The sequence below is a fragment of the Gorilla gorilla genome, chromosome 5, assembly GCF_029281585.2.
Source record: "Gorilla gorilla gorilla isolate KB3781 chromosome 5, NHGRI_mGorGor1-v2.1_pri, whole genome shotgun sequence".
In the NCBI taxonomy this organism is placed as follows: Eukaryota; Metazoa; Chordata; class Mammalia; order Primates; family Hominidae; genus Gorilla; species Gorilla gorilla.
In genome coordinates, this window is record NC_073229.2 from 88,877,703 (window position 1) to 88,892,950 (window position 15,248).

The following is a 15,248-nucleotide window of genomic DNA, read 5'->3' on the forward strand; positions in this document are numbered from 1 at the left end:
TTTGCTACACAGATCAACCCATGACCTAGGTATTAAGCCCAGCATCCACCAGCTATTCTTCCTGACGCTCTCCCTCTCCCAGCTCCCTCCCCACACTGACAATAATAATTGAGAATTTTGCCTTGAGAAGAGATTTCTGATCACCGTGGAGTAATATAGACATGGTGATAGATTGAGGTAAGTTTCATTGTCCAGGTTGGTTCTGGCCATTTGCTTGTTATCTCTTTTTTTTTATTTTATTATTAGTATACTTTAAGTTTTAGGGTACATGTGCACAATGTGCAGGTTTGTTACATATATATACATGTGCCATGTTGGTGTGCTGCACCCATTAACTCGTCGTTTAACATTAGGTATATCTCCTAATGCTGTCCCTCCCCCATCCCCCCCCCCACAACAGTCCCCGGAGTGTGATGTTCCCCTTCCTGTGTCCATGTGTTCTCATTGTTCAGTTCCCACCTGTGAGTGAGAACATGCAGTGTTTGGTTTTTTGTCCTTGCGATAGTTTGCTGAGAATGATGGTTTCCAGTTTCATCCGTGTCCCTACAAAGGACATGAAGTCTTCATTTTTTATGGCTGCATAGTATTCCATGGTGTATATGTGCCACATTTTCTCAATCCAGTCTATCGTTGTTGGACATTTGGGTTGGTTCCAAGTCTTTGCTATTGTGAATAGTGATGCAATAAACATATGTGTGCATGTTTCTTTATAGCAGCATGATTTATAATCCTTTGGGTATATACCCAGTAATGTGATGGCTGGGTCAAATGGTATTTCTAGTTCTAGATCCCTGAGGAATCGCCACACTGACTTCCACAATGGTTGAACTAGTTTACAGTCCCACCAACAGTGTAAAAGAAGTGTTTCTATTTCTCCATATCCTCTCTACCACCTGTTGTTTCCTGACTTTTTAATGATTGCCATTCTAACTGGTGTGAGATGGTATCTCATTTTGGTTTCGATTTGCATTTCTCTGATGGCCAGTGATGATGAACATTTTTTCATGTGTCTTTTGGCTACATAAATGTCTTCTTTTGAGAAGTGTCTGTTCATATCCTTTGCCCACTTTTTGATGGGGTTGTTTGTCTTTTTCTTGTAAATTTGTTTGAGTTCATTGTAGATTCTGGATATTAGCCCTGAGTCAGATAAGTAGGTTGCGAAATTTTCTCCCATTTTGTCGGTTGCCTGTTCACTCTGATGGTAGTTTCTTTTGCTGTGCAGAAGCTCTTTAGTTTAATGAGATCCCATTTGTCAATTTTGGCTTTCGTTGCCATTGCTTTTGGTGTTTTAGACATGAAGTCCTTGCCCATGCCTATGTTCTGAATGGTATTGCCTAGGTTTTCTTCTAGGGTTTTTATGGTTTTAGTTCTAGCATGTAAGTCTTTAATCCATCTTGAATTAATTTTTGTATAAGATGTTAGGACGGGATCCAGTTTCAGCTTTCTACATATGGCTAGCCAGTTTTCCCAGCACCATTTATTAAATAGGGAATGCTTTCCTCATTTCTTGTTTTTGTCAGGTTTGTCAAAGATCAGATGGTTGTAGATATGCGGCATTATTTCTGAGGGCTCTGTTCTGTTCCATTTATCTATATCTCTGTTTTGGTACAAGTACCATGCTGTTTTGGATACTGTAACCTTGTAGTATAGTTTGAAGTCAGGTAGCGTGATGCCTCTGGCTTTGTTCTTTTGGCTTAGGATTGACTTGGCGATGCAGGCTCTTTTTTGGTTCCATATGAACTTTAAAGTAGTTTCTTCCAATTCTGTGAAGAAAGTCATTGGTAGCTTGATGGGGATGGCATTGAAGTTGAATCTCTGAATAGACCAATAACAGGCTCTGAAATTGTGGCAATAATCAATAGCTTACCAACCAAAAAAAGTCCAGGACCAGATGGATTCACATCCAAATTCTACCAGAGGTACAAGGAGGAGCTGGTACCATTCCTTCTGAAACTATTCCAATAAATAGAAAAAGCGGGAATCCTCCCTAACTCATTTTATTAGGCCAGCATCATCCTGATACCAAAGCCTGGCAGAGACACAACTAAAAAAGAGAATTTTAGACCAATATCCTTGATGAACATTGATGCAAAATCGTCAATAGAATACTGGCAAACCGAATCCAGCAGCACATCAAAAAGCTTATCCACCATGATCAAGTGGACTTCATCCCTGGGATGCAAGGCTGGTTCAATATACGCAAATCAATAAATGTAATCCAGCATATAAACAGAACCAAAGACAAATACCACATGATAATCTCAATAGATGCAGAAAAGGCCTTTGACAAAATTCAACAACTACTTCATGCTAAAAACTCTCAATAAATTAGGTATTGATGGGACATATCTCAAAATAATAAGAGCTATCTATGACAAACCCACAGCCAGTATCATACTGAATGGGCAAAAACTGGAAGCATTCCCTTTGAAAACTGGCACAAGACAGGGATGCCCTCTCTCACCATTCCTATTCAACATAGTGTTGGAAGTTCTGGCCAGGGCAATTAGGCAGGACAAGGAAATAAAGGGTATTCAATTAGGAAAAGAGGAAGTCAAATTGTCCTTGTTTGCAGATGACATGATTGTATATCTAGAAAACCCCATCGTCTCAGCCCAAAATCTCCTTAAGCTGATAAGCAACTTCAGCAAAGTCTCAGGATACAAAATCCATGTGCAAAAATCACCAGCATTCTTATACACCAGTAACAGACAAACAAAGAGCCAAATCATGAGTGAACTCCCATTCACAATTGCTTCAAAGAGAATAAAATACCTAGGAATCCAACTTACAAGGGATGTGAAGGACCTCTTCAAGGTGAACTACCAGCCACTGCTCAATGAAATAAAGAGGATACAAACAAATGGAAGACCATTCCATGCTCATGGGTAGGAAGAACCAATATCATGAAAATGGCCATACTGCCCAAGGTAATTTATAGATTCAATGCCATCCCCATCATGCTTGTTATCTCTTAAAAATAATCCCCTTAATAAAAATCTAATTTCTTTTATATTGAATGTTCTTAAAAGTGGAATATAGAAGAGAAAAATTATCTTAACCAAAGTTCTCAGTGTAGTTTGAATTTATTAAATTCCCTTCTTCATTTTTTCTTAGATGTTTTTTGACATATGAAATAGGTTGGGGATACTCACATGGCATGTGGAGCAGTTGTTTTTAATGCTTTTCATCTCATCCCAGCTGTGCTGGACAGTTCCCAAGTATATTGACTATACCACACTTCAATATTTTGTACTTTCGTGCCTTAGGGCTCTTTTTTTTTTTTTTTTTGGAAGCTAGGGTATCTTACTGAGTATATGCGCAAGATAGCCACTCATAAATCAGCCCAGAAGTTTACCCCTATTAGCCTATGAGCTATCCATGGCTAGTAGGGAATAAGAATCAGTGAATAATTTCTTTGTTCATCAGTCGTTCTGAGGTAGTTTCTGATTTGTCTTCTTTACAGATTTTTCAATTAGTCCTCATTTTATACATAATTATGTATTGCATATAACAATTTACCCTCAAAATTCTGTTGTTTAAACAACAAACATTTAGGCCAGGTGTGGTGGCTCACGCCTGTAATCCCAAGACTTTGGGAGGCCAAGGCAGGCGGATCATGAGGTGAAGAGATCGAGATCATCCTGGCCAACATGGGTAAACCCTGTGTTTACTAAAAATACAAAAATTAGCTGGGCTTGATGGCGCACACCTGTAGTCCTAGCTACTTGAGAGGCTGAGGCAGGAGAATTGCTTGAACTCGGGAGGCAGAGGTTGCAGTGAGTTGAGATCACACCACTGCTCTCCAGCCTGGATGTCAGAGCAAGACTCTATCTCAAACAAACAAAGAAACAAACACAAACATTTGTTATCTCACTATTTCTGTGAGTCAAGAATTTAGGAGCAGCTTATCTGGGTGGTGCTGGCTTAGTATATTTCAGGAGGTTGCACTCAAGATGCCAGCTGGATTACAATCATATAAAGACCCACGAGGGTTTGAAAGATCCCCTTCTATATTTACTTATGTGGCTATTGGTCAAGGCTCCAGTTCTTTTCCACATCGGCCTCTTTATAGTGATACATGAGTTTCTTTATGATAGAGCATCTAGCTTGCCTGCACAAGAGATCCAAACAGAGTAGGAGGAAGCCAACTTTCCAATGATGGAGGTTAAAAGGGGGCTTAGACTTCTTCTTTTTTTTTTTTTGCTGAGAAAAGTATGAAAGAATGTGAAAACTACTGCAGTCAGACTGAGTCCCAGTTACTCAATGTGACAAACTGCTAAATAATGCATTCTTATTTAACTTTTCTTTTTCCCTGTTTTGTTCTTTCCACTCCTTCATTTCTGCTTACTTGGATCACCTTCTAAATAAACAACCTGCACCCAGCTCTGTCTTAATTTCTGCATATGGATCATTTCAAATTAATGAAGTTTAAATACTGTCAATATCAATATATAAAGCAATGTTTTACTAAAAACTGATATGAAATAATATCATCTATAAAAAGGAACTAGTTTGAGTTTCATTCATTCATAACTACGGAGACAGGTGTAGTTTATGTCCTTTTTACCTAAATCTTTGTATATGTCTACGTACAATTTCAACAGTTATTTAGACAATATTCTAGTTTTTAAAGTGGTTTCAGGAAACTTTGGTTTATGTTACAATAATTGCTAAGAATAACTCCTCTTAATCTGTATGCATAATTGATAGTGATAATAGAATTACTCAGGATAAAAGTAAAAATGTTAAATTAAAATGACCTTCAAGATACATAATATAAACAACACTAAAATTACTTATTTTATAATTCAATTTGGATTCTGCTTTATGCAGTTTGACTATAATAAAATTAAATTACACATTTGAAAATACATTTAATAATTAGATTCCAATCTATCACAATCTCTGCAACAAAGCAATGAAATGAGTTTAAAATACCTGTATTTTTAAAAATTTAGAGCATATAATGTGATCAATTGAGTAGTAATAAAAATACTGAAATGAGAAGCAGTATAATATTGAACTCATAATCAAGACCATTCTGCTCAGATCATTGGCTTTGCCTATTCACTGAATATCCCCTACTTATCAACCTGATGCTCCTATTGTGTTTCCCAGAAACATAGCAGTTTACAATATCATCTATAAAAATAACATTTTAAAAAAGAAAATAAGTCAAATTTGTAAGCCCATGGCCATTCATCTGAAGGATGAATATAAATAGAAATATGTGAATTCCTATGACCTAGATGACAATTTCTGATCCAGTTAGATATTCTGGTATATCATCCAGGACAGAGAAGAGGTCAGGACACAGGGGTAAGTGAAGTGTAAAATGGTTTGGTTGTGTTTGGTTTATGGTTATTCCTCAGAACTATAGTTTCTTATGTAAAAACAAGGCAAAAATTCCAAACCGTCAAAATTTTTGGCTACAGCACAGGTAAATATCAAAATTAAGCACAGGTAATATCCCAGGTGTGTAGATTTCTAACTGGAGGCTTCCTATTCATGATTAAGTATGATCAGTTACTAATACAGTACTATTCACAGAGATATATACTTACAATTTTTTGCATATCTTAAGAAAATAAGTTATGTGTAGTTGTGGTCACTAATTATTAAAAAAGAAGATAAATCACAGAAAAGAACTGTGGTGATTCTGAAATTGTATGAAGTCATTTACATATCTGATACTTTTCAGCTATTCTAACTTGAGAATTCTTGGCTTCAGTGAAGTTTATAAATAAACACTCAGCTTCTGAGCATTTAGAGTTAATATTTTAAAGTTGATGCTTTGCAGATATAAAAAGTCATGTTATAACATCGTTCCTTCCTTGACAATTGTTAAACTACATCCTATCAATTATATTATCAAAGCCCAGCAAATGGGATATTAGAAATTATAAGTGTAATATAAATAGAATATAAATTTAATTGTTTTTAATGTAAATATTTCAAAGGCAAATAAGAATTTAGTGAATGTATGTAACTTGAATTAAGTCTCATTTAAATTAAAATATTATCCATCTGAAAAAATAAAAAAAGGTTTCTGAATAGAATAGATTGTGGGGGATGAAAATTCAGTTTTTGTACCCTTCTTATTCTTTCTTACTTCAGTTGTATGATACCAGACACATTTGTTAATAAACAAATAAAGCAATTCTGGAGAATTGCTTTGTTATGTGCCTCGTAATTTATCTTAATAAATGAACCAAGTGCTGTTTTTGGAGTGGTAAAATCTATAAAACTCCCATGAACAAGACCAACAGGAGACGTGGGCTCTGCATTATCGTTAACGAACAGAAACAAGTGAAGAAAATAATGGAAAATAAATACTACGATGATGGGCTTAATAAATGTGAAATAAAAGCAGCTGTATCAAAGGAACAGTATCAGCAACAATAGTGAGGGCCTAAAGGAGGATTTTCAGGAAGGTCTTGGGTAATAAGTGGTAACTAGCAGAATGGTTATGGGAAAGTATCCAGGCCAGGTGGTTATCCAAAGAGCTGCAAACCATACAAAATAATTTCATTTACTTCTTATCCGCAACAACAGGTTGTAAGAAAGTACTTTCCAATTTGAAGAATCACTTGAGAGTGGCTCCTGTCACCTGTTAATAGCAGTTAAACTAAATCTTTTGTATCAATAAGCTAAATGGAGGCATGATGTTGGGTCCCTCTAATGTTAAGTTCTGAGTTTTCATTTTTAACAATTGCTTTCATTGTTATATTTTTAGTTGCTATGCTGCAAAATCAACTTGTCTTTTATGCCCCTCCTCCTAGTATGGCAGAGCAATTCTTATGTTAAAAGCCCGGTGTGACAGTGTCATTATGTAGTAGTGTTTAACAGTTTTTAGTAAATCCTTTTGTATAAACAAGTTGGGTAAGTAATTTCAATCCATCAGACATTCTATTAAAATGCTTATAAAGTGAATAAATATGTATGGGATAAAACTGCTTATAATACCAATATAAGTAGCACAATTTCCCCATGTTATAAATTTTTACAGATCATTGTGTAAATATTTTTGTGAAACATGGGGTTATAAATTTGTTACGCACTTCTATTTTATAAGTGTTTTCAAAATCTTTCCTCCATTCAAGCTAAGAATGTAAACATCACATAACCTTGAAGGAACAAAGAATAAAAGTTTAACATTAAAAGTTTAAAATTGAAATCATGGGCCCTTTGCAAATAACAAGAAGATGACTGCATTAACACACCCTGAAATTAGCAAGTGGAGTTCATTCCAGGAAAGCAAACCTTAGCATTCAAAAAACTTTCAGTATAGTTCACTATTTTAACACTTGATCAAGAAAAATACACATGATTGTATCAATCATTATCATATCAAGTATCATTTAATCAATACGATTATATATCAACAGATGAATAAGTAAAACCATATAATGATCTTAATGGATGCACAAAAATCACTTGACAAAACTTAATTTCCACTCATAAAAACTGTCAAAAACACTAAGAATAGGCCAGGTGTGGTGGCTTATGCCTGTAATCCCAGCACTTTGGGAGTCCCAGGCAGGTGGATCACGAGGTCAGGAGATTGAGACCATCCTGGCCAACATGGTGAAATCCCGTCTCTACTAAAAATACAAAATAAAATAGCTGGGCATGGTGGTGTGTGCCTCTAGTCCCAGCTACTCGGGAAGCTGAGGGAGGGGAATCACTTGAACCTGGGTGGCGGAGTTTGCAGTCAGCCGAGATCGTGCCACTGCACTCCAGCCTGGCAACAGAGAGAGACTCCATCTCAAAAACAAAAACAAAAACAAAAACAAAAACAAAAAACAAAAAAATCTCAGAATAAAAGGTAAACTCCTTAACCTAATAAAGGCTACATTTTAAAAACTTATAGCTAACATCATTCTTAATGATGAAAACTAAACCCTTTCTCCTTCAGATTTGATACAGGCAAACATTTCCTCTCACAACACTGCTGTTTAATATCCTACTAGAAGTCCTACTGAGTGCAATAAGACAGGGAAAAGAAATAAAAGGTATGCAGATTGAACAGGAAGAAACAGAACGGTCTTTATCTACAGATGCAATCATTATCTTTGTAGAAGATAATTTTCTCTATAGAAAACCCTCTACTATTTTTGAAAAAAGCTCTTGGACCTAATAAGCTAGTGTAACAAGGTTTGCAGGATATAAGATCATCATACTGAAGTCAATTGCTTTCCAGTAATGAACACTGGAATATTGGAAAGAAGAAACACAAAACAAAACAAATATACCACTTAGAACAGTAAACAAAAATGAAGCATTTAGGTATAAATCTAATAAAATATTTATAATATCTCTGTGCAGAAAACTATAAAATATCAGTGAAAGAAATCAAAGATATGTGTCACTGGAGAGATATTTCTTAACATAAATTGAAAAACTCAATATTGTTAAGATATTGTTTCTTACAACTTGACTTTTATAGATTCAAAGCCATTTCACTCAAAATTCCAGAAAAGATTTTAAAAATATATATGAAGAAATTATTTCAAATTATTTATATAGGCACTTCTCCTTTAAAGAGGTGTGCATGACTCCTCATCTGTTAAGCGTGGGATGTGCAAAGCAACTTCCCTCTAAAGAGTAATGTTAATATAATGTGATGAGAGACTTTTCTATGATGTCTTTCTCTCAGAAACATATAACACCGGTGTAGCCATGGGAATAATATTAAACCTAAATTGAGGTATAGTTTACAAAATACTTGACCAATGCTCTTCAAAACAGTCGAAGTCATCAAAAACAAGGAAGCATGAGAAAATATTACAGTCTAAAGGAGCCTAAGGAGATATGCAACTAAATGGAATGTGGTATTCTGAATAGGATTCTTGAACAGAAACAAAAGACATTAGATAAAAGCTAAAGAAACTGTAATAATACATAGACTTTAGTTAATAATAATGTAGTAATATTGTGTCACTAGTTGTGACAAATATACCATGTGAATGTAAGATGTTAACAATAAAGGAAACTGGATACGTAGTCTATGAGATCATTCTGTGCTACCCTTGCAACTTTTTTGTTATCCTTAAAATTATCACAAAATACAAATTACATTAAACATTTTTTAAACTATCCACTTTAAAAAATCTTTATTAGGTAAGTAGTTTTTTTCCTTTGCAATGAAAATTAAAATAAATGTTAATATTGTTCATAGGTAAGAACGTAGACAAATGGACATTTTAGATAACTCTGCCAAGAATATAAATTGATAATGTGACTGGGCAACATAGCATGACCCATTTTGTATAATGGACACAGAGAAAATGTCCATTTTATATAATGAACACACAAAAATTAGGCAGGTGTGATGGTGCACACCACCTGTAGTCCTATGTGGGAGGCTGAGGTGTGAGGATTACTTTGAGTTTTATATTACAGTGAGCTATAATCGGGCCACTGCATTGCACTCCAGCCTGGGTAACAGAGAAAGAACCTGTCTCAAAAATAAATAAAATAAATATATTGATAATGCATTTTTGAAGAACAATTTATGATATTCAAGGAAAGACAATGAACACTTCGATTATTGCCAAAATCAGACCTGAGTTTATTTTGCATATAAGTTTATTTTGCATATAAGAGTAAACCACTAGTGATGAATTCCTCTCAAAAAAAAACACAAAACACTGCTATGGGTTTCTTTTTGCTACAAAGATGGGGAGGTTCACTGTGGCAGTGAGAATTCAATACTGAAGATGTCATCTTGACAGTACAAAATCAGACCATCCATAAATCCACACACGGTTAAAGCAAATCTTTCTTTCTTTTTTTGTTTGTTTGTTTATTTTTGTTTTTGAGACGGAGTCTCGCACTGTCGCCCGGGCTGGAGTGCAGTGGCGTGATCTGGGCTCACTGCAAGCTCCGCCTCCCGGGTTCACGCCATTCTCCTGCCTCAGCCTCCTGAGTAGCTGGGACTACAGAAGCCCGCCACCACGCCCGGCTAATTTTTTGTATTTTTTAGTGGAGATGGGGTTTCACCGTGTTCGCCAGGATGGTCTCGATCTCCTGACCTCGTGATCCACCCGCCTCGGCCTCCCAAAATGCTGGGATTACAGGCGTGAGCCACCGCCCCCGGCCCTAAAGCAAGTCTTACTGTTTGTTGGTCAAGAAAGTCTTCAGCTAGGTAAGGATCTAGCACAGTGGAGTTACTAACGTTCTGGATGGTCTAAAATTCATAGTTACCTAGCTTCAGCCCGGCAGACCCAGTTGCAGTGAAAAACAGAACTTAATTTTTATATCACCTAAGTAACTGTGTATGCAAGTAAAGCAGAGTGGCTAAATTTGGCTAGCTGATTAGCACAGACCAATAAATTCTACTTTTGCAAATTTGCTTGTCTTGTGACTTTGGTAAAGTTACATATTGTGAATAAGTTTTCAGTAAATATTAGCTGTGGTAACACTTATGATCCAATACTGTATAATGATCTAATTTCTATTTATTTAATTTATCCTTTTTCATCAGCATCAGCCCAGACTGTGCTCTCCCACATTATATTTCAGCCATTCAAAACTACTGGCAATTTCTGGATTAACTCACACTCTTTTCTTATTCTTGCCCTTGCGTATACTCTGCCATGATAAAAATACATTTCTCTATATGCTGATTATAGCATTTATCATATAATTGTGTCGGCTACTTGTCTATTTTCCCATCTGGGCTCAGTGCTTCTTGAAGGCAGACACAGAGTTTTACTTACGTTTGTATTCTTAGCATTCATAAAATACCTGCATGTTGTAGGCACTCGACAAACCTGTATCTATAGCTATGGACATTGCACTTTAATCAATATTGTGGATCCTCCATCAGTTCTTGAAGCATGGTTTAACAGCTGACATCTAAATGGTTTTTATTAAAGCGTCCCTAAAAATTAAGAGGAAGTACAATCGTCTCTGACCTATTGACTCTTTCCATATCTATTCTTCCAATTATGGAGCATACCTTTCATGACATGCCCCCAATTTCTCCATTTTAAGAGTCTCCTAGAGACCTCTGTTTTATTTCTTTTCAAACAGTTCACTTGGATTTAAGCAGATACATACAATAACATAATCTCTGTATTAGTTTCCTAGGAATGACATAATAAATTACCACAAACTCGTTAGCTTAAGATAACAGAAATTTATTTGTTCATAGTTGTGGAGACCAGAAGTCCAACTGAAGTGTCAGCAAGGCCATGTTCCCTCTGAAAACTCTAGGAGAAAATCTTATCTTTCCTCTTCCAGCTTCTAGAGGCTCTGGGTGTTCCTTGGCTTAGGGCTGCATAATGTTAACCTTTATGTGCATGTTCACGTGGCCTTCTCCCCTGTGGGTCTCTGTCTTCTGTGCTTGTAAGAACACTTGTCACTGGATTTAGAGCCCACCGAGTTAATCCAGAATGACCTCATCTCAAGATACTTAATTAAATCTGCAGAGACCCTATTTCCAAATAAATTCACATTCACAGATATTTAGTGTTAAGTATTAGACATACTGTTTTGGGGCCACAATTCAACTCATTGTCACCCCAAGGAAGGCTCCCAGCTACATGTTGTTGGAGCTCTGAAAACACGTTGAATGATGGAATCCCAAGATGAAAAGTGATAGTGCTCATGTGTATAATATATACAAATATCGTTTTCATTTTTTTTCCTTAGATGTCTTCTGGATTTTCTGGTCAGTTTTGTGAAATTAATATAAATGAATGCTCTTCATCACCATGTCTACATGGTGCAGACTGTGAAGATCACATCAATGCATATGTTTGCAAATGCCAACCAGGTAACTATTTAAAAAATAATAAGCATACTGCATATATAATAATATATATGTTTATGTAAATGTATATGGACATGTATGTATAATACAATTTTGACAATCCACTCCACCAATACTATTGTTGACTACTAATCAAGTTTTAAGCAATGATCATTCTTTAAAAACATGAAATGAATGTTGTATGATACTAGAAAGCAAGCACTTAGGCTATCATCAGGAAATCTTAATGTTTAGAGTGTAATACCTTATTGATGGATTTTCTAAACATATGTAAGCCTCATACTTCTGATCTTTGTATCAATTATGCCTGGCACACAGCAAGTACTTTATCAATGTTAGCTCTTATTAGTATTGACATTATTATTTCTTCCAACAATCGTCAGCACAGAGATGGACGAGCTGAATAAACTTGTTTTCTTCAAGGAATAATTGCTACCGTTGTCTAAATATTTGTGCCTCCCTGAAATTCATGTGTTGAACCCTAATCAACAATACAATAGTATAGTATTAAGATGTGGGACTTTGGAAGATGATTAGGTCATGAGAGTAAAGCCCTTGTGAATGGGATTAGTGCTTTTATAAAGTAGACCCTAGAGAGCTAGCTGGCCCTTCCACAATGTGAGGACACAGCCAGAAGGCAACATCTAAGAACCAAGAAGCAGGCTCTTAACAGACACAGGATCTGTCATCAACTTGTTCTTGTACCCTGCAGCTTCCAGAACTGTGAGAAATAAATTTCTGTTTTCTGTAAGCTACCCAGTTTATGGTATTTTTGTTATAGCAGTCTTGAATGGATTAAGAAAACTGCTCATTAAAAATTGGTCTTTTTGGCCATCTCTACCTTTGATCATATTCCTTTAGGTCTATATTGATATAAGTGATTGTTGATCATGCATTTTTTTCCTTCTTTTTTCTTTAGTTCTCTAACTTCAGATTTTTGCTCTTTTCCTACATCTTCTGCCACTCATCTTATTTTCAACATTCAGTTAACCCAAAAGGGATGTTCAATGCCTAAATTTCCTTGAGCAGCAGTAATTTCTCAGGAATATATGTAGGGGATATTTCTGGTCACTTAAAAAAAGTTATTGAGCCAGTCATGATAGTAGCATGCCTATAGTTCCAACTATTTGGGAGGCTGAGGCGAGAGGATTACTTGAGCCCAGGAGACGGAGGCTGATACATGCTTTGATTGTATCTGTGGATAGCCACTGAACTCCAGCTTGGGAAACATAGCAGGACTTGATCTCTTAGAAAAAAAAAAAGTCCCTATTTACCTACCTCACAGAAGACTTCAGAAAGCCTATGGAAACCCTAGGGTTTTGGACTTCTGGTTATTGGGCCCACCATGGAAATAATAGCCATGAGAGTATTAGGACTAATATGATTTATGTGAAGTCACACAAACTAGTGAATACCTATCAACTGAGTGTCACCCACATACTATTTAGAAGTTAAACATCACTCAGAGACCTACTCTGTTTTTTGAACATTCATTACTAGTACTAGGTTTTATTTGGTCACGTAGAACATCTGGAGAACTTTGTACTTCCCTTTTGAAATAGCCACCCGTACATAAAACGGGAACTCTTGTAGGTAAAATAAGTAGAATAAAATTACAGTTTTCTTATGTAAGAAATGAATACCATTTCAAACATTTTGCCTCTTTCAAGCAAAAAATATCTTTATTGTGCCCACAAACACTTCATACTCTATGGTAGCTAGCATAAACAATAAATTCTACAGAAACAGTTAAGTAAAATACCCATATAAATTTTGTTTATCATAACAATAGGTATCTTGTAGCTACTAGATTCATTTTCTGTTTCATGTTAATAAACATCTTACAGGTGCTAGATTAGTTTTGTTGCTGTAGGTTGATTCCACTACTCTGGATTCACTTGCAAGCATGAGGACATTTTTAAGCTGTTGAATCATTCAGGCTGCTTTTCAGATCCCTATTGGGAAGCAGAAGACCTCAAAATGATACCACCTGTATTGCTAGGCGTTATTCAAAATCTGCTGATACCTTTGACTTTAGAGTTACTTACACTGTTCACAACTTAGTCATGGGAGTGAAAACTAAGTGACAAATGAAAAAGTCAAATTCTTGGAAAATGCTATTGACACGTCCCCAACACTCCTGTCTCTGCTCCAGCCATAGCTCTTAATCATGCCAATCCATCCTCCCTTTAAAGTTATTTAAGGAATAATCTTGCTCCTGCAGATTACTCTTCATCCCTTTCTCATTTTCTTAATGGGCATAGTTTGCCACGGTTTCAGAGTGTTTTTATTCCCACAGTAAAATTAACTCTCTTGTGTACAATTTTATAGCTTTGGTAAATGCATAAAGTTGTGTAACCACCCTCACAGTAAGGCAATTAACCACCATCCTCCAAAATTTTCTCATGCTGTCCCTTTGTAATTAACTCTTTACCCCCAAAAGGAACTGATTTCGATAGAATACTAATTTTTCTCTATAATTTTTATTGAAAATTCTACCTTTTTTCAGCACCTCTGTCTCATGTATATGAATTTTATATTTCGAAGATCAAATGTGTGAGTTCTTTGGCATGTATGTGCTTAGAAAATAATAATAATATCAGTATTACTGCATAGACACCATGTTATTTTAGATGTATTAACTAATTAAGTTTTCATAACATTGAGAAAAGGGCATCTCATTTTACCTAATTTTTCAAATAAGGAAACAGAGTCCCAGAACCACTGGGTAATGTCCCACAACATGTTAGTGGCAAAGCTAAGATTCACACCTAAGAAGTCTGCACTGACACTTGTGCATTCATCATTTCTCATATTCCCCCAAAATGTTATCTTGGTGAAGAGAAACTCCTCATAAAGTTTCAGTCATGCAAGATGAATATATTCTAGAGATCTGTACAATATCATGCCTATAGTTAATAGTAATGTATTACACAGTTAAACGTGTTAAATGGTGAGAGCTCATGTTAAATGTTCTTACTACAGTAAAAAATTGAATTGACCAATCATTAAAAAACAAAGGCCTTCCCCAATAAAATCAATCAATGTGGTTCAGCTTAGTCTAGATGTTAGCAATTCTAAACACTGTGAGAATTCTCAGGAAGTCTCCTACCCAAATCTGTTTTTCTCTTTAAAAGATTCCATTAGAAAAATATAAAACTTTTCACTCTTCTGAGTAATTCACAGCAATTTGCTTTCTCCTAAATGCCATAGAAAAACACAAAGACTGATTCATTTCATTTACACATGTCCACTTGTCTGTCATTGATTTTTAAAAAGCCTCAAATAATTTTGATAATTTTTTCCTAGGCTTTGATCTCAGTCATGCCATTATCCTTATCTTACACAGCTCCAGGTAGAAAACTACACTAAGTATTCCTCTGTCTTTAAATTGGTTAAGCACTATAAATCATTGCCATTTTCTTCAGTTGTGGAAATCTTTCTTACATTCATATTATGTTGC

At 35.6% G+C, this 15,248-nt stretch overlaps 1 protein-coding gene across 1 annotated transcript in view; it reads left to right on the forward strand.

Annotated features, from left to right (window-relative positions):
- The first annotated feature begins 11,664 nt into the window (after positions 1-11,664).
- The window catches only part of LOC129534468 (protein eyes shut homolog), a 37,006-nt gene continuing 33,422 nt past the window's right edge, over positions 11,665-15,248 (forward strand). Inside the window, exon 1 of the mRNA XM_055391601.1 lies at positions 11,665-11,788. Coding sequence (XP_055247576.1) covers positions 11,665-11,788 — 124 coding nt within the window. The remainder of the gene's footprint in view (positions 11,789-15,248) is intronic.